At 45.8% G+C, this 19670-nt stretch overlaps 1 protein-coding gene and 1 long non-coding RNA gene across 3 annotated transcripts; one reads left to right on the top strand and one right to left on the bottom strand.

Annotated features, from left to right (window-relative positions):
• Positions 1-2067: 2067 nt before the first annotated feature.
• Positions 2068-13602, bottom strand: TTF1 (transcription termination factor 1). 2 transcript variants are annotated; one of them, XM_032130936.1, is made up of 12 exons: positions 13066-13602; positions 12272-12372; positions 11270-12112; positions 8755-9014; positions 8218-8403; positions 7052-7130; positions 6643-6773; positions 5932-6160; positions 4799-4888; positions 4514-4579; positions 4031-4116; positions 2068-3644 (listed from the first exon to the last, which is right to left on the bottom strand). In XM_032130936.1, the coding sequence occupies exons 1-12, from the start codon at positions 13585-13587 to the stop codon at positions 3484-3486; spliced, it is 2754 nt and encodes a 917-aa protein (XP_031986827.1). In that variant the 5' UTR covers positions 13588-13602; the 3' UTR covers positions 2068-3483. The 2 variants fall into 2 exon arrangements, with proteins under 2 accessions (XP_031986827.1, XP_031986828.1); XM_032130937.1 differs by lacking the exon at positions 13066-13602 and adding an exon at positions 12703-12768 and having other exon boundaries at positions 11270-12111.
• Positions 13442-18385, top strand: LOC116454388. The gene is made up of 2 exons (XR_004244082.1): positions 13442-13524; positions 16034-18385. It is a non-coding gene; the product is annotated as an uncharacterized LOC116454388 (long non-coding RNA).
• The last annotated feature ends 1285 nt before the right edge of the window (positions 18386-19670 follow it).

Genomic DNA, 19670 nt, shown 5'->3' with positions numbered 1-19670 from the left:
ACGCGGCCGGAAGCGGGCGCTCGCCACCTCCCGCGGGAAGAGCTTTAAAGGGCCAGGACGGCGCGGAGAAGCGGCGGGGGGGAATTGAGGCGCGGGGTTGGGCGTGAGGGGTGTTCACCAGCCAGGGTACTGGCTCAAGGACAGAATTAGTTAAATACTAAGATAATACCATCCGTCGCTCAACCCCTGACCGAGCGCAGAGGTAACGGCCCCCGGGGGAAGGTTCTCGTGCAGTGGAAGCCGCTGACATCCAGCTGGACAGCCCCCGTGCCTCTTCCTGCACATCCCAAAGCGGGCAGGAGAGGGGCTGCTCCCCACTCAGACCTGGCCCCTGTGTCTGGGGGATGAAGCCACTTCACTGGAGGTTCGTGGCTCTGAGCCTGCAGGGCCCAGAGGTGACACCATCCCAGAGCCTGGGGGGCAGTGGGAGAAGCGGCAGAGATCGCTCTCCTGTCTCCACTTCTCGGTTAAGACCTTACAGGAGAGGGGGGTGAAAAAAGCAAGTCCCCGTTTGATCTTCAGCTGCTGCCACCGTAACACGCCTCAACTTTGAAGTGCTGGGAACACACCCTTGGAACTCGTCTGTCTCCGTCTTTGGTAACGCCACACAGACGAGAGTTTTGTGCTGTAACACCGCTCAGGCCATGAACACGCCAGAAAAATGCTTGAAGCAACACAACTGCTTGAAACACCCAAGTTTTTAGGGGCCTTGCAGTGCTTCTACACTTGAAGGATGTGTCATGCTCTAATTTATAATGCAGTCTGATACACAAAGCTTTGTCAAAGTTATTTCCTTTATCATTCTGTGGAGCCTCTTTGGTTTTTTTTTTAAACCTCTGCACAGTTTGCTCTGTTTGCAGTAATATTGAAACATCCACATGAAAGAACTGCCTCCCTGTGCCTGTGCTCCCATGGGCCCGGGGAAGAGGATGGCAAAGGGAAATGCTGCTTCCTTGTGCCATTATTCAGCACCTGGGAAATAATCAACAAGCAATTACTTGCCCCTGTGCAAACAGATTACACACTTCACCCAACGAGATGAAGGGAAGGAATTTCCTTACTCCATTCCCAGCGCTGCAGGGAGATGGACAAAGCCTCTCTATTCCTCGGGTCTGTGTTTCCCCAAAGCAGCCAGTGCAGTGATGGCTCCAAGTTTACAATCCCGGCCCTGGCTTGCTCTATTTTGCAGAGAAACTGCTTTTAACAAGTATCAGCAAGAGTTTTCCTTGGGTAGTTTCTGGGAGGGAGTAACAGGGTGCTCATGCCCTGAGGTGACCCTGCAAGCTGGAATGCTCCTGGCTCTTGGACAAGGGAGGCAAAGTGCCTCAGAAAAATATTTTGAAAGGTGGTTTGGAAGCCCAAACATGCAAGATAATGAGAGTGGAGAATGAGATAGCAGAGCCAAACCAAAGGCATCTATCTTGTCTATACTGCTGATTAACAGACAATTTCACCCTAATAACTCTGAATTGCAGCTGGATTGCAGGCCAGGTGACTGCAGAGGAGCAGGGAAACCTCTCTTATCTGAGCCCATGGTACTTCCCTGCCCGAGGCCAAGAAATCCCTTACTCACACCAGATCCTTGGTAAGTGACTGAGAGCAGCTGAATTAGTAATAATGAAACATCACTGATTCATGGGCCTACTCAGTATTAATTGTAAACTTGACATATGTAAAGCACTGATCACGTCTGGATCCAGCTGCACCCAGACTCCTCTCTGAGGAGGAGTTAGAAAGGAAGGGGGTCCATTCTGAACCTCATGAGTCAGCTGGAGGATCTTTCTTACCCTTTGTGTCTCCAAAACTCTTTGTGAATCACTAACTTGATTTTAACTCAGTTTTCCTTTGTATGTTTCTTCCATGCAGTCATTAATAAGGTGAACTTTGCCATCAAACGTACTGAGCCTTGGAAAACCATTGTTAAAACTTTGTTAAATTCCATCAAATTTATTGAACTCTATCAAATTATTCTTCTAGCTCAATAAGACATTCCTGCCTTTCTCTTTTGAGTGAGGTGCATTCCAGTCAACCACAACAGTTGTCCTTTAAAGCAAAGAATAAAATAAGTCTCATTGTGGAGGTAGAAGTTTATTTCTTCAAGATCTGCTCTACAAACTCTACAACCAGGTGTTTGTGCTCTTGCCTGCAGACAATTCAGAGCATCTCCATTTTCCAAGAAAAAACCCCTTGAAAAACAGAAACTTTAGATTCAGAAATTCAAATTTTTCAGCTTTTAACCTTCAAACCCATGAAGCAATGCAAATCAAAGACTTAAGTGGAAGTGGTATATGTTTCCTTCCCCCCATCCCATTTCATCTCTTGGCTGGAAAACTTTACCCTCAAAGCAGTGGCTGATTAGAGGGGAGGTCCTGCCTGTCTCACAAAAATCCCACTGCTTTCTATCTTCAGAGAGACTAAAGCCAGACATAGTTAAAGGTGGAAAGTTCTCCTTTAAAAGTTCCTTGCTGTAAGTTACCTTCCAGACCCTCCAACAAGGCCTTTATTTCAAGACGATTGAAAGTTCTAGATTTTCAGTGATGATTATTAGAATTGAAGAGGGAGGTTCTCACTTATCAAAATGACCCTCAAAAAGCAGGGACTGACTTTTCTTGCATTACTGTCTAATTCAGCATATGGGAAATATAAACAAGCCATACAAAGACTTTACACAGTAAGGTATTTTTGGGGTTTTTTACATTCATTCAGTCGTTCTACAAATAATCATTTCAGGCAGAGAGTTAAAAATATCATACAAAACGTGTACAACCTCCATCTTACTGCTTAATTTTCTTATTAAAATGCAGAAATTCTCCTTGGCACAATAAAAATATATGTATATATATACACACACAGTTTTGTCTCTGTATTCCAAATATTAATAAAAGCATTTAAAATTATTTATTTTGGTTAGCGTGAAATGATGAATAGTAATGGACAAAAGTCCTTTTTTTCTAGAAGGGCTGAGAAAAGTGTGAGTCCGCATCAAAAATAAAATCAGTTGCTTTTAAGAATAAGATACCTGTTTTAAAAAAAAAACAACTGAAAAGTTGTGCTGTTTTCATCAACACAGATGTCTTAAGACTTGGTTATTAGAGATGTAAAAGCAAACTGAAAGCCTTTTTCCAATCCCATGAATTTTAAATAATTTAAAAAAAATAAAGTTCTGAAAACCAAGTTCATTCATAAAGGGAAAACAGCAGCTTTCAACTCCACAGAAAAAAAGTATTTTGAGACATTTAGAAAGCAACTTGCATGCTTAAATGAAAACTTATAAAACCAGAGATACATTAAAATAATAAAAGGTGGCACAAAAGCTCTGTTTAACTCAGTCTTCAATATGAAACAAGACAATCAGAAGTGCCTATCCTGACATTTCCCGTTACTCAACAGCCTGGGTACCTGCAGGTGGTGGGCTGTACCCACTTTCAACCAGACCCATTTGCAGTTAAATATGCATATTAGGAATTGCTTTTAGGAAGTCAATTAATCACTCTCTTCACTGGAGTCAAAGATGTCACTGAGTCTGAAAGCCTTCTGCTGCTGACTAGCTGCTGAATTGTCAAAACTACAGTGCTTCCCCTCCTTTTTTCTTAACTTTTCTTCAAGTTCTGGGAGCTTCTTTTCATACAGATAGTCAATAATTTCTATGAGGGGAAAAAAAAAAAAGTAGTTTTAATTGGATGTGTAGAGGAACAGCACCTCACAGACAGAAATTAGGTTGTCAGTGTTAAATGCACAAAATCTCTGTACTGCTCTGTGGTGATCACAGTGGCTGTGCAGGGAGATCAGACACAACACAAACATGCAAAGAGAAATTAAAATGCACAGTCATAAAACTTTTCAAGCCAAGGTACTAAAAAGAAGAGGACATTGAAAGTTATAAAAAAGGCATTTAGTAAATAAAGTATAAAGCTGAAGATTTTAGCCAATTAGGAGAATGCGAACCAGGAAAAAATTGAACTAGAATATGCACCCTCCGAAATTCAACCCGAAGCCTTAAGGAGTATATACAAACAGCTGGCATACTGACCAGAAAAGGTCTTTCTTTTCCATAAAGGGACAGAGGACACTTTCAGCCTATAAAACTTTGCTTGAACATAGGCTCTAGGGACATCTCTGCAAAGAGAAGAGTTAAAAGAATTAGTGGTGCAGGGAGCTATCGTAAAGCTTAATTGTTACTGAGTTACCCATTCCTGGGAGTGATGCCAGCCAAACCCTATCTTAGCTTTAGGGAGAAAGGATGGAATTCAAATAATAATTATCTCATACTATCAAATCATAGTTTTTCCCATTAGTTGATTAACACCTGGAAGCAGATACACAACACTCCAGTACTTGGAATGTTAAGGGTTTCAGATCTTGCAGGCATGGCTTCCTGCTCAGTGCTATGCCAGGATATGCAACTGTCATGTTTCCAAACTAAACACTTCCTATTGCTGTAAAGGTATCAGAACTTTGATTCATCTGCTTTCAGTACCCTTTGTATCCATAAAAAGAGGGAAAGAAGGCTTACCCAATAGCATTACTGAGTTCATCCCAGTTTACTTCACTGGCATCCTCTGCTTTTGTTTCATACAACCTGTGAATGTAAGACAGAAGCAGTTTGCAGGCAGAACTCAAGCCATAATTCAGTGCTCCCAGCTCCCCCAGTCAGAAATTACAGGACATTTTGTCCAGAGAAAGAATGATTGCAAAACATGTATCAAGCTGCAAGCAGGCTGTTTTCGCCCTGCAAACTTTTATAAACACAGCTCAAACAGTGAAAGATACAAAAACATCCCAGTGCTCAGAACTGTACCTTTTAATAAGGTTGATCTTGGCCTGTAATCCATTGCTCCCTCTATATAACTGCTGCCCTTTGGTCAATTTGCTTGTTAAAATTGAATTCCTTTGAAAACACACAAAAACAGGTCTCTATCATTTCAAGAAATTCCAAGCATCAAGATGCTGCTGTGTCAGAGAGGCAATGTTCTGCCAAGTGACAGGGGGGATTTAAAGGACACAGACACCAATAGAAAGAATAGTCTTGTTTTGCTATGAACATTAAGGCAATTTACAACAGTAAAATTATACATTCAATAGAAGTACACACTTGGCTTTAGCAACAAGCAAAAGCAAGGTAATGCACCTATTCTTTACTACATGAGAGAAAGGATAGTGATTGAGAAAGATACATCACCAACTGCCTAAATATTTTACCATCACCCAGATCCTCAGTCGCTGGGGGGCCCCATTTCACAGCCAGGACCTGGAGAACCCCTCCCAGCAATTGGGAAATCCTACAGTGTTTCCACCTGTAGGTGAGGTCTCCAAATTCACCCTGAAAGTGGGTCCAGCTTTTATAGGCCCAAATCAGCAAGTCAAAGTGACTTGATTATATTTTTAGCACGGAAACACCTGGATCTGATGGCACACTTCCCAGCTAGCAGGGGCAGAGGCTTGGCCAGAGCCTAGGCCTGGGCTGGGAGGGCTTCTCCTAAAATATCTTACAAACAAGCTGCTGTTCCTGTCTGTTGGGAAAGTTTCTTAAAATGATACATTTCTTGCAGGTAACTACACAACATTATGTGAAAGTTTCTGAAGCAGCTGGTTTGGTGTTAAACAGCTGGCATTAGAGTCTTGATCATCTGTTTTTACCTAAATAATACTGCTGGTGTTAGTCACACAATGCCCAGGGTTCATCCTGTAAATCAGCTCTGCTGCTCCAGCCTCAGCACATCAGGCAGAAATCAGGCTTTGCTATCACAGCAAGAAGAAAACTTGCCCCAGCTACCAAAGAGTTACTTGTCTCAGACACATCTGCAATGCCTCTTCTGTACTCTACAGTGTCTTATCTGTCCTACCAAATGATTATGATAAAAACCACAGGTTTTACAGAATAAATACTCCCCACTACGCATTTTACTATCTCAGTTTAGTCCAAGCCCTCACCACTTCTGTTTGCACTGTCTCCAATATCGACTTCCCACTTTGGTTTCAATCTCAGTCCATGGCAGTTGCTGGTACAGCTTCTCACGTTCAATCCAGGGATCTGTGCTTGACTGTTCCAGTGAGGAAAGAGAACTTGGATTTTCTGTTTTCAGTTTCCTCCTCATCACCTCCTTCACTGCATTCATTAACTTCTGGGTCTCTTCCTTTGTCCAAGGACCATAATTAATAGCTAAAATTGAAAAACCACCAGGTTTAGGCATAATTTATCATAAATGATTAGGGAAGAAAAGGCAAAAGAGCAAACGATTCACTTTGCATGTTCTTTATTTATAGGACCAACTTCTTAACACATCTTCTAGAAACCCTTCTGCATACCAGACTTGAGAGTTCAGCCTAAACACTAAAGAACAGACTGATCCCCAGTTTTTATCTTTTTAAACCTGGTTGCCAAATTCCTTCTGCCCTCCCTGTGAAATCATCTTATTTGGATGTCAGTTCTGTTCCACATCTTTTCTCTTTTCTTTCAGAAATCTTTCTTATCCCTTCTACATGACAATGCAATCAGTGGTCTGAAGAAAAGGACCACCACTACAAATTAATTAATTTTAAACCCCATACTTGAAGGACTTTTTCTTCATCTTTAGGGTACCTACAACGTAAGAGTTCAACTAACAGTAGACAAAATTAATTGTTTTTCTTAAAATTACATACCTGACTTGATTTCAGAGAATTTCATAGCAACCGAGAGGTTAGAACGGGACATCAGCTCAGAAATCTTCTTCCAATCATTGCCATGCAGAGCTTGATACTTCTTTAATTTTTCTTTTTCTTCCTTAGTATACCTGGTTGAGAAAATGGGCACAGCTTCAGCTGTAAATTCAAACCATTTCAATCTCTTAAAGAGCTGTATCCCCTCCAGGTGGTCAATGTTAATCATCACTATCAATTCAAGTCACATTTTAGAACAGAGGAATCAATAAGGGAAAATGAACTATCAATTAAGTCACAATAACTGGCACAAATGGGAGAGATGATCTTCATTTATATCAATTTTTAATTTACAAATAATCAACACAGACTGATATTAACATTCAGAAACACTTTTAAAGTATTCCCTTACCTTCCTTTATAATTATTTGGGTCAAACATCTTCCTTGCTCGGTAATATATCAGCCTCCAGGGTCGGGGTATGCCCTCAGCTGGAAGGTAAAGGATCATTTTTAACAGACATTTCTCACAGTGGTGAGGCCAAAATGAAACAAACCCCAAAACCCAACACCACACATTTTCATGACCGTGCTGTCAACAACAGATTCTTTCCACTCACTCTTGCTACTCACTAGCTACAAACTGCATGGATGGCTGTGCATTTGAGCCAGGTGTAATGAAAATTTAACTGGCATACTGAATACTCCCATTAAAAGAGAGACATGAGACAGCCACCAGGCAGGAGGCTGAGGAGACACTGGGCTTCTGCTTACAGACTGTTTCAACTGGGAGAAGCAGGCAGTGGGGCATCCAGCAAAAACCAAGTGAGGATCTCTCCTGAAGGGAAGATCCACAGAGACCAATCCCTGGGAACACACAACCACCTTGGCCAGCAGTGCCCAGGAGAGGTGACTGCAAGTCACAGAACACTGATGAGACTTTCTGCCAAATCTTCCCAGACTGGAATGAAAGTCAACATCAGGCAAATGTGACGATGCAGAGGGAAGGATTGTGTGTCTGAAATAATCACAGAGGAACAAATCTGTAGTTTGATCCCAATATCCCAATCCATGACAGGCTGCCCTTTACTCTGCCTTGCCTAAGATGATGACACCAAACACACAGAATAAAGCTCCTGGTGCACTGAGAAGATCCCCATGTCTTGGAAAACTGACATGGCTCAATTTCTTCCATCCCCCCTCAGTCCTGCACTTGCCACCTATTTATGTGATCCAGGAACAGGTGACAATTTCAGACAATCAATCACAGCTGCCATTAATAACCTTAATTATAATTTAGCAAATAACACACTTAAAGCCATAAAGCCCAAATGCAAGTCTGAAAGTCTTTACTGGTCTTGACCACATTTTATCTCTAAACTCTTCCTACTTGAGACCAGATAGCAAGAACAATAGACTGTGCAGATTATCAACTACACCATCTCAGCAGCTCCTTTTTTAACCAAATTTAGCAACATCAGTGCTTTTCAATAAAAAATTCTTTTACAAAATATGCCATGGTATCACCAGGTTGTAGAATACAACATTCAGCTGTCTGAGAATAAATTTAAATACTCACAAATTTTTTCACAAAAATGATGTTCTGTTTTCAGGCGATGGATGGTGTCTTTATCTTCTGGATACCTCGAGGTAAACAGAAGTTTTTCAGCACTGTCTATTCCAGTAAGTGATAAGAACTCTTCAACGTTTTTCTGGATTTGTTTATTTTCCTTCTGGGTAAATCTGCCAAACTTGACAGCAATACCTAAAATATAAATAGGTTAAGAAAAACAAATCAAACCTCAAGTACCATCTCTTGCATATCTCAGGTTTTAGCTTGGGTATAAGAAAAGATCAGCAAATTCTATGGGGTAAAAAGAAAACTGAAAGAGACAAAACCAGCTGGAAATGAGCAATCTACACACAAGTGTGGACTGAAATTTGCCAATGTGGAAGCAGATGCTACGAACAGAGAAACAGAAAATATGTCAATGGAATGAAGTGAACCAGACTCTGTGGGTGCAACAGACATGACACAAGAAACTTTTCCCTCTGTCAAAGCATTAGCACAGCTGCACAGTCCTTCCTCACTGCAACAGGATTTCAGAGAGCTCACCCTGTTTTTTAAACTCCTTAAATCTCATTAGGTCTCTTCCAGCCATCTTCTTGATTGAACTGTCTGATATATTCTTCACATGAGGAATAAACTCTTCCAGTTCTTGTCTTGCAGTATCCAAATCCATGACTGAAGACGTGACAGAGTCCAGGCCTTCTTCACCATCCAGACTGACCTCATCAGAGGCTGCCAATTCAGCAAAGGAACTGTTCTGCTTCTTCTGCTTCTTCTTTTTATTTGATGCCGAGGGTTTTGGTGTCCTGATATAAAAAAAGGCACAAAATAAAATACACCACTAGAACTCCACACCAAAGACTTTTTTAACACCTCTACCCTTAAAAGAGTGAACACATTCATTAATTACTGTGTTAATTAGGCACAGCCTGATTTTTTGGTAGCAGGGAAGGCCACAGAAATTCTGTGAGAAGCTGCTGGAAGCTTCCACTATGTCCGACAGAGCCAATCTCTGCTGGCTCTGAAGATGGACACGCTGCTGGCCCAATTAGAGAGGTTGGTAACCCTCTGTGATGCCACATTTAAGAAGGAACTCAAACAGCACACGTGCAGTTTATTCCAGGGGCAGTGAGCCGCCGCCGCCCCGGGGCGTTCTGGCCGGCCCGTGGCCATGTGCTGCTGTGGCCACCACCATCTCGGTGTGGCCTGTGGCGAGCTCTGCCTGCCTGGCTGCCCCTAGCCAGGCCACACTGTGGGCAGAAGGGCAGGGGTGGCAGTGGTGGCTTCTCCTTCCCAGTGCCCCACGTGAGGAGAGGCTTTAAATAACGTCGGTGCCACGGCAGCACCACGCAGTGGTGGGCCCGCCAAGCCGGTGGAGAAAACACGGTGAGCAATTCCCTGATGCAGAACCTAAGGGAAATCAACCCCTCAGCGCTGCAGGATGCTGCAAGAATCTTGGAATTGGTGGAATTTGTTGGCAATGGTGCCTATGAGCAGCAGTTTTTCTTCTAGTCGGAGAAAGAGGAGGAAGTGAGGACATGTGAGGGAAAACAACATGGTGGCACCAAGGTCAGTGGAAAGAAAGAGGGGGAGGAGGTGCTCCAAATGTCAGAGTTGAGATTCCTCTGCAGGCCGTGGTGAGGACCACGGTGAAACAAACTGTCCCCCTGTAATCCATGAAGTCCACGTGGAGTGCAGAATTCCACTTGCAGCCTGTGGGAAAAGTGCTCATGCTGGAGCAGGTGGATGCCAGAGAAAGCTGTAATCCAGTGGGAAACCCGAATAGAGAGAAAGAGGGCCCTTGCTTCCAAAACTAGAGCAGCCTATCCTTAAAAGACTGCACCCCATGGACGAGTGACCCACGCCACAAGAGTTCTGGGAAGACTGTTTGTGGGAGGGACTCACATTGCAGCAGATTTGGCAGAACTGCTGCTTGGGAAATGAGAACCACGCTGGAGACGTTCACAGAGAACTGTCTCCCTTCTCTGTCTCCCGTGGGAGGGACCCCAGGGCACAGCAGAGAAAAGACTCCTCCCCCTGAGCAAAGAGAAGATCTCAGGTGACAAACTGACCAACCCCCATGGCCCCGTCTCCCTGCACTGTCAGTGGGAAGGAGGGAGGGACTGGGGGAAAAAGGTGTTTTAAAGGCTTCTTTTACTCCTCATCATCCTCCTCTAAAATAATAAATTTACTTTATACCTTTAAATTTGAACCTGTTTTGCCCTTAAAGTGTTTTTTCTTAACTCATGAGCTCTTAGTTTTTTTCCCCCTCCTTTGCCCAACTATAGCAGAGAAGAGTGAGTGAAGGGTTTTTGTGGGTGCCTGACATTTTAAGCAGTGTCAAACCACAGAACAAAACATTACAGAAGAAAAAATACTTCACACATCCACTGCCTTGCATTTCCAACCTTTTAACATAATCGAAAAATTGTAATTTAGTACCAAATTTCTATACTTAAAATAATCAAGGAGCTTTCTGAAGTTCTGAAAATCCAAAGAACTCTCACCCATGGGCATACTGAAGAAATAATGTCTCTTGCTACCACTGGCACTCAGATTTTTTCCATCTGTCTCTTACTAGTGCTCCTGTTTTGTGTTCTAGACACTGTAAAGGCATCAAGAACTACTTACATGAGCATTTATTTGCATAGAACATTAAATTGTTTAGCTGACCTTACTAGCTGCTTGGTTAAAATGCACATGTTCCCTAAAAATAGCAAGTTTAAAAAACGAAAACCCTTTCTTTTCCCCCCACTTTTCTTTTTTTAAAATGCGAATTGTTTGCACGTAAATTATTTCTACACCTACAGTTTTAAAGAGGAGAAAAGAGCCTACACGGAAGGCAATGGTGGTGCATTCCTCAAAATTGTTATTGTATCTCCACAAGAAAGCTGAGCATTTAAAGTAGATCTCTAATGCCTCAATATGCTGTACAAGCATATTTTTCTTTAAAACACATACAAAACAGAATGATGAAAAATCTGGGACCCAAATAACCTGAAAGGAACATATCTGAGGAGTGAAGGAAGGAAAAAACTCCACAAACAAAACCTAAACTTACATCATGTCACACTCCGAAGAGCTTTCTTCCATGACAACAGTGCTGCTTTTTTTGGCCTTTTTAGCATGTGCTGGAGTCTTTTCAGCTGCTTTATTGGGTGTAGAAAAATCAGCAGGGACCTCCATGGAGACCTCACTGATGGCAGAAGCAGCATCACAGTCCCCATCCTCGCCTGCAGGTGAAGGGCACCCCCTGTGCCCCCTGCTCTGCTCTGAGGATGACAGCAGCGACTGCTCAGCTGCTCCATCTGTGTCTTTCTGCACATCCTGAGCACTGCCCTCTCTCCTCTTCTTCCTCTTCTTTTTGGATTTCTCTTTGTGGCCCTTGCTGTGTTCCTCCGAGGGAGGCAGCTCACACACCTCGTCCGCTTCAGGCAGCTTTGCTTTCTTTTTCTTCTTAGCTTTTTTAAAATAAACATAATCAGCAGCATCCTGCTCGCAGTCCTGGGTGCTGTACTGGTTCACAGGGACACAGGTGACATCGCTGTGCTCATCAGTGCTCTCCTTACCCTTCCGCTTCCTCTTCTTCTCGGGGGAAGCAGCTGCTCCAGTCCCATTGCTCATTTCATGTTCCAGTCTCACACAGTAATTATCTATCAAAGCCTGCTGCTTCTCACCCTTTTCTTTCAGCTTTTTTTTCTTTTTCCTGCCCTCCCCACGCTGTGCTGCTGCATCTTCAAACAGCAGCGGGGAAGCGCGGCCGAGCTCTGGAGCCTCTGCACTTTCAGCATTTTCGTGTTTGTTCTTGTACCCATTGTGTTTCCTCTTCTTCTTTTTCTTCTTCTTGACAAAATCCTGGACTTGAAAATCACCTGCACGAGCTTTGCCTTTCATTTTTTTTCCCTTAAATAAAAGAGAGGAGTTTTATTGAAGCGTTGTAATTTATACACTGTTACATACAGTAAAAAAAAAGCCAAAACACCCCCCTCAAAACCCAACAAAAAGCACAAAACCCACCCAAAACCTTCTAAATTAAAAACTCAATTTTATCTTAGATGCTTACTTTTTAATCCAGCTAGTTTTGTAAAGTGCCCAGGAAAAACTGATGCCTTCTTTGTCAACCAGATGTGCATCACAGCTGCCCTCACCCTTCAAGGTACCTTGCTGCAACAACAAAAGACACACTTTAATAAATGTAATAATTACTAGCTTTGATTTTGAATAATTAAGCCACGTCAGACTGTTGTGTTCAACTCAGCTTTCAGCACTAAAACAGCAACAAGCTAAAAGCAACTGAGAAATATGAGACTAATCAGCACTAAACCCAAAATTCTCTAATTAGAGGTTTCTGACGGGCTCTGCTCGAGCCCAAGCCGAGCTCAGCCCTGCCGGATCTGTCCAGCAGAGGCCAATTCCTGCAGAACACAGTCACCCAGAGCACGCAGGAAGCATTTTTAGCACATTTTCCACAGCCAGCACATACGAAACACTCACCGCGCAACACCCCCGGCACGTTTGAAACACGCGCCCTTGAATTTCGCATCCCTAGAGCGGTTCGCACCACCGGCCGGTACCGGGCATCCCCTCCTCACCACCGAGGGGAACGAGCGGCCCCGAAGGCTCTGTGGAGCTCCAACCACAAGCCCAGACACCGATAAACCCCAGCTAAGAACGGGCGTACGGCCGGCCCGGGCCCCGCCGCTCCCCTCCGCCGCCCTGGGGCTACCGAGGGAGACTCCCAGCACACGCACAGAGCTCTCGGCAGCCCCGAGCTGAGGGGCAGCCCCGGGCTGAGGGGCACCCGCAGCCCCTCCGGGACCCCCCCCCGCTCCCCGTCCCCGCCGGGCCTCCCGCTACCTCCACGCGGTGTCCGCCCGCGCCGCCGGTCCCCCGCGCCCTGCCGCCGGACCATCCGTTCCCCTGGCGGAAGCGACCCCAGCCGGACCCATCAGAGCGGAGCACCGCCCGTTGCCTGGAAACGGATGCCGCCGCGCGCGCCACGAGTTGGGTGCGAGAACCCCGGAGCCGGGACCGGCACTGGAACTGGAACCGGGACCGGGACCGGGAGCGGGACCGCCAAGAGAGCCCCGGAACCGGCACCGGGACCGCCGACACCTCCCCCGGCACCACGACCAGGACTGGGACCGGGACTGCCGAGAGAGCCCCGCACCGGGACCGGCCCCCGGTGCCATGGCGGGCGGCAGAGCGGGGTCCCGGCGGCGGCCGATGACTTTGGCCGAGGCAGGCCCGGGCACGGAGAACGAGCGGCTGGGGGTGGTCCGGCTCAGCATGCTGCGCAACCCGCTCATCCTCAAGGTCAGCCCCGCGACCCCCGTTCCCTCCGCCCCCGAGCCCTGCCCCGGCACGGCCACCCCCCATCCCACCGCGAACAGAACCCCGGGGGGTGGGCGGTCACAGTCCCTGCGGGCAGCTGCACAGCGGAGAAGTTTTCCCTTAAAGCGGTTAAAACCAGTTTTTTCCCCGTTGATTGACATGACAAGGAAATCGTGTTTCCCCGCTGCTCCTTCACAAGCGTGGTCGTGTTTTAAACACGCGGCGGTCCCCAGCTGGTGATGGGCACAGAGGAGAATGGGTTCTCCCTCCGAGGATCGTTTTCCCAAGTTTCCATAGTCTCACGGTTTGGGAAGTTCTTGGGGACGGGGACCGAGGTGTCACTGGGGCTGCTCTCCATCCCAGACACAGCAGAGGGGTCCCGGGGCGGGGGTCACCCAAACTGTATCCACCTAAATTACCACCAGCATTGGAAGGGGCTGCCCAGGGAGGTGGTGGAAGGCACCATTCCTGAAGGAGTCCAAGGAACGCCTTGCACTCAGTGCTCTGGTCTGGGTGACAAGGTGGGGATCAGTCACAGGCTGGACTCGATGGTCTTGGAGGTCTTTTCCACCCTAACTGATTCTGTGGTTCTGTAATTAGGATTGCTGTGGAGGTTCTGGTCCCTTCACAAACTCCTGGCACTTCTCAACTTGTTCATCCCACTCGTACCCCCGCCCTGTGCACCGGCTGAGCTCGGGGTGTGGCTCGGAAAGTTTTAAGCATCTCGCTTCGTTTGGTTCCTCCTCCTCGACACTCACACCCCCAGCGAGTCACGCTTTAACCCCCGCCTCCGCCGGCCCCCTGCTCGCCGAGCAGCAGCTGAAGTGCGGCTCTCATCCCCTGGATGGCACTCTCAGAACGGCTTCGTGCCCGAGCCCCGAGCCCTCCCCGCGCTCGGGGCCGGGGAACGCGGCGGGCGCAGCTCCCGCAGCCGGCACCGAACGCTTGGACCGGCTGCTCTTTGCCCTTTCCGTGCCAGGGCAGCCGCTCCTGCTCCCAAGCTTTGTTTCCCCGCCGATGGCGCTTAAACCGCGGCTTTCCAGCCGGAGTTCGGCTCTTCAGCTCCCTCAGTAATCGCACCCCTGCACCGCCAGGCGTGGAAGTTGGCCGTTAAATTTTGGAATTTGGAATATCACTGGAAATTCGAGACTTTGCAATATTGAATACCTTCTTTTGTTTTCTTATGAAACTCTAAAAATCTATCGGGATATTTTGTCAGGCAAAGAAAAAAAAGCAGGTTTTGCCTCAGAACTCCGAAGTGGCTTCCCTTTTTCAAATCCACAATTTCTACTTTCTTTCTTTTCTCTGTTTCCTAAGTTTGATGGGAAGGATAACTGTTGCAGAGCATCCTGGCGGTAGGAATGCTGAGCAATTTAAAATCGTGGGATGTTTTAATAAGACACAATCTGGATTTCTGCAATCTGGTGAAACTAAAATTTGAGCAAGTTTTTGGGGAAAAAAATAGAGTTAAATTTCTGAACAATTTCTGTTCTCTCAGGGCTTCCTTGCAGGGGGGTGTCTGCTGGTGGGGATGTGAGGAGATCTGCATCCACCCGATGCAATCCTTGAGCATGGAGTAAGTGGGGTGTTAACAGGGATGCTTTTACCCTTGGAACCAGCAGTAATTCCACTTCATGGGAGGTTCTGCTGCAAACTTTGTGCAGCAAACTGCTGCCCCCCTGCCAGCTGCCCCAGGGAGTACTGAATTGACCAGGGTGAATTCAGCAGCCTGTCTGCCAGGAGGTGACAGGGTGGGGTGGCAGTTCACTGGATAAACGCTGGCACTGCACGCAGCAGTGGTGACACACTTACAGCATCGGCCCTCTGCCATTCGTCCTCCTCCTGCCTCCAGCTGCAGCCTGGAATCTCTTCCTCCCCAGGGCAGCCCTGGGGACCAGGCATTCTGAAGAGAATGGCCAGCAGGTCCCAACCCTCATACTGTGCAGTGCCACCTGAAACTGAGGGACACAAAGATAGTTTAGAAGAAAAGGACAAAAGGTTTGGAGACCACTGCAGCCGAGGGAGGGCACGAGGAGCACACAGCTCCAACAGCTGCCAGTGAGGTTCTCTGGTCAGCAAATACACAAGAACCTGAGGCCCAGTAGAGATGGATGGGACATTCAGTCCCTGATCTTCCTCCAAATAGCACTCAGACCCCAAAACCCTGGTCCAAGTGTGACAGACCCCCTACTTTGCAGCAGCCAACAACAGGACTCCCTGCTTTCTCTTTCAATTCTCTTTTATATCTTCTAGATACCCAAACAAGACCCCTGCCCAGACTGTGTTTCTGGCTGAGCCTCCTGCCCCAGCTCTGCCCAGCCCCAGCCTCCCACCAGGACATGTCCACACACACTGGCTATCACAGATTTAAACTGTCATCCTCTCACAAAAAGATTTCTAGGGATGAATGCTCTGTTTCTCTGCTAGAGTGTATGATGTGTTTTAATTAAGCAAGGAGTTAATTTAGTTATCAATATTTATTTGCTTGCAGGATAAAACTGAGGAAAGCATTTCATCTACTGATGCCAGTAAAAATCTGAGCAAAGCACTTTTGGTCTGTTTTCACCAGTAAAAGCCTTAGCCAAGCACTTTTCCAGTACAAACTTACTGAAAACTTCTGTGTTACAAAAATAAACCAGCTCTGGGCAGGAAATATGAGTTTACCACATTTAACCCCTGGCATGCTCAACACAAACTTCAGAAATAGTCACCCATGGCAGCTTGGTTTCATTCATAGTAATATTTTCTGGAAAATATGGTACAATTAAGTTCAACGTATCACTGACAAAGTCACTGTCACCAGCAAGGAGTTGGATTTGCCTTCCCTGGTGTGTGAAGGTAAATGGGAAATCCAGATCCATGTGCCAAAGCATCCACTTACCTGTTCAGGTGGAGCCAGGGGAAATGCAGAGAGCAGGGAACTGCTCTCCACTAAAAGCCCGCAGAGATGAGAAGCATCTGGCTCACCTTCAGAGCCCCTACTGCTGCTCCCAGCATTGAAAAGTTGTTTCCAAACTGGCAGTTCTGAGGAGGAAGAGGAGGAGGATGGTGCTGCTGCTCTGCTGGCCAGGAAAGGCTGGCACCAGGTCCCAGTCCAGACTGCAGGAAAAGCAGATTTAACAAACAGAACCACTGGAATGTGCAGTATTTGTTTTACAAGCTTGTTATTTACATGACAACTGATGCCAGGCTGTCTTTATTGGTCTGAATGCCAGGGCATTTAGGGTTCATTTTCCTAAGATTTCCTCTACAGGCCCAAGGGATGGAATTTTTTCTTTTATTCCAAATGAGATTGAACAGAAGCTACAGGATTCAGGCAATAAAATTCCAGCAGCTACAATCTCCAGAAGAAAAATATATGATCCTAACAGCTCACAAAACCACAGGAACTGGCACATTGATAGCTTTGGCTTTGGAATTCCCAGCAAAGGAAGGATTAGCCAGGCCAGGGAGAGTGAACTGCCCTTTTTGGTGGCTGAAGGGGATGCACAGAACTTTCCCTGGGCTCATGCAGGAGCCTGCTCCATGCCCAGGGAGAGCAGCTCCCTGTGGGTGACAGCAGGGCACCAGCCAGGTGACCAAGGGACTCCACTCCCCACGTGGGTACCAAGTAAAGGCAGAAATCACCCACCACGTTTTCCTTTTTCCTTTCCTGCCTCTTGAAGCTCATCATGAAGTATTTCTGACCTGTCTGATTGTCACAGAGCAAGACACTGCTGAGAATTGTTGCAAAATAATTTTGGTTTCTGGAATGATCCATAGGATGGACACTACAAAAGCAAGGAGGGGCATTTTGTCAAACATCAGGAACAAAGAAAAGAAAAAGCTGTAATTAAGCAAGAGACAAAGATGGACAAGTGCATGGTGTGAAAAAGAGTATTACAACTTTGAGCTGTAAACTGCATCATCACAAACATCTCTTGGAACAGGAATTACTGAAAAGGCAGGTTTTCCATCACGCTGAAGCTTTTATTAATAGACCTGGACTGTGGCTGCAACAGGGCTTTTACACCCGAATGCTGTGCTTCATGTTTGAGCCTTTAGCCCTCAGCTTCCTGGGTGGTTTGGGGCTTTTTTTAACATTCTCTCCAAATCCACTCATCTCCTTTATCTGTTCTGGCACCAGCCTGCCGAGGAGTCAAGGTGAACTCGGCACTGGTGAGGAATGGGACTGACAAGAGCAAAATCGTTCCCTTTCCACGGAGCACCCACACAGCCCAGGTAGGGCTGTCAGGTCCCCTTGTCTCTGTTCCCCTCAAGGGATCTGGGGTTCAGCCACAGCCAGGATCTCACAGCTGCTTTCACATGAACCAAGACCCCCCCATGCTGCAAACTGCTGATCACAAGCCTGTGAGGCAGCTTCCAGAGGATTTGGATACCTTGCCTCAGGTGTTAGCTATGATGATTTAAATAACTCTGTTCCCACCCCTAACCTGCTCACAGCTGTTGGGGATCAATCCATCTATTAGAAACTTCGTCAGAGAGCAGATTTTAGTTTGTCTGTCTCTCCCCTGTAACACAGAGCAAAGTAGCCACAACTATCAGGAGCTGTATTTGAAACAAGGTTGTCTTATTTGGTGTTAATTATACTCTTTACCTCAAATCACTGCATGTGCTGAGCATCCTGCCTTCTGTGCTTGCTGCTTGGGGACACTGAGGTTTAATTAGTGTTTATGCAGCATTTTGTGTGCTTATTACTATTATTATTGTATCACAAGTACTATTATATTTTTGCAATCTAAGACCAGTGTTGTGCTTTTAAAAATGTATTCTGAAATGTCTATGCAGTACCTCAATAATTCATTAGAGAAATAAACTAATGAAGGGCTGGTTAGTCAAATAATCATTAGGTTTGGTTCTGAGCTTTCCTTCCAATGCTCTGACTTCTAAGGGTTTTCTTCTCAGCATGAACTCATTTACGATTTTAAATGAATTATTTGGTACACTAAAAATTAAACTCCTTATGAGCTTTAGTGCCCTCCCATATTTTGCACAGGCACTGCTAAAATAAATAAGATACTTCCAAGAGGCAGGTAAACATTCTGCATGAATGAAAGTAGTGGGTTTTTACTCCTGGTTGTTGGAACACAGGCTCCAAAGCTCCAGCTGTGACTCAGCAGGCAGAGGGACAGCCCCAGCAGCACTGGGCCTTGGGAGCTGCTCACTCCCAAGATCCACAGGCAGGATGTAAAATCAAGCAAAAGGGCATTTTGATCCTTTATGTGAACAAAACAATGCAAATTGGTGAGACTAATAAGCCCAGAAACATTACAAGGTGAATGCCTTTTATGTTTGTGAAAATCTTCTATGTTTATTTGCCTAATACAATGGAAATAGAGCTTCAAAGGCTCTTTGATTTAAAAGTGCATTATTGAAGTCAGCCAGCACAATAATAATGGTTAGACCAAATTGTTGCATTATGACCCTAATAGCAGTGTTGTCAGAGCAGAGAATATCTGTACAGCCTCTTGCCTGACTTGGTGGGGCTGTAAAAACAAAAATTAAGCCAAAGGATGAGAGGATGTGGCCAGGATAGGAAAAAAACTAAAATGAAAAGGGTCACAAATAGATCCATACATTCACAGTGCATCCAGAGCTGCCACAGGCTATAAATTTTTATGATGAACCTAAAACTCAGGCTTTATTCTCAGAAAGATTTAAGAAACTTTGGGGGAAAGCCACCACCCATTTTTAGAGCTGCCCCCAAACCACACTAAACCAAGAGATGATTTTCAGACTAATTCAACTGAAGACACCACGCAGAAGGTCAGGGATATCCCAAATCCCACTAATGTGCCCTTAACCCACCAACCCTTCTCCAGGGACACTGAGCCCAGCAGGCTGAGAGCAGCACCAGAGACCCAGCTAAAACTTGTAAGAGCACAGCAATATCTCTGCCCTCTTTCCATCCTCAGCTTCCCACTCCAACACCAATAAATATTCTCCTTCTCTGGAAGAGGCATCAGAAAGTGCCCTGAGCAGAGAGGAAAAGCTGGTGGGGGCTCAGAGAGGATATTGCTGGACAGGAGGGTGTTGGGCAGGTAACCAGTGGGCAGCTGCCCAAGGAGAAGGTGAAAAGCTCTTTATTTTTAAACCTTTCCTATGATCATTCCCCTCTTTTTGAGTGC

This window comes from Corvus moneduloides, chromosome 21 (assembly GCF_009650955.1).
Source record: "Corvus moneduloides isolate bCorMon1 chromosome 21, bCorMon1.pri, whole genome shotgun sequence".
Lineage (NCBI taxonomy): Eukaryota > Metazoa > Chordata > Aves > Passeriformes > Corvidae > Corvus > Corvus moneduloides.
This window is presented reverse-complemented; position numbering and strand designations above follow the sequence as displayed.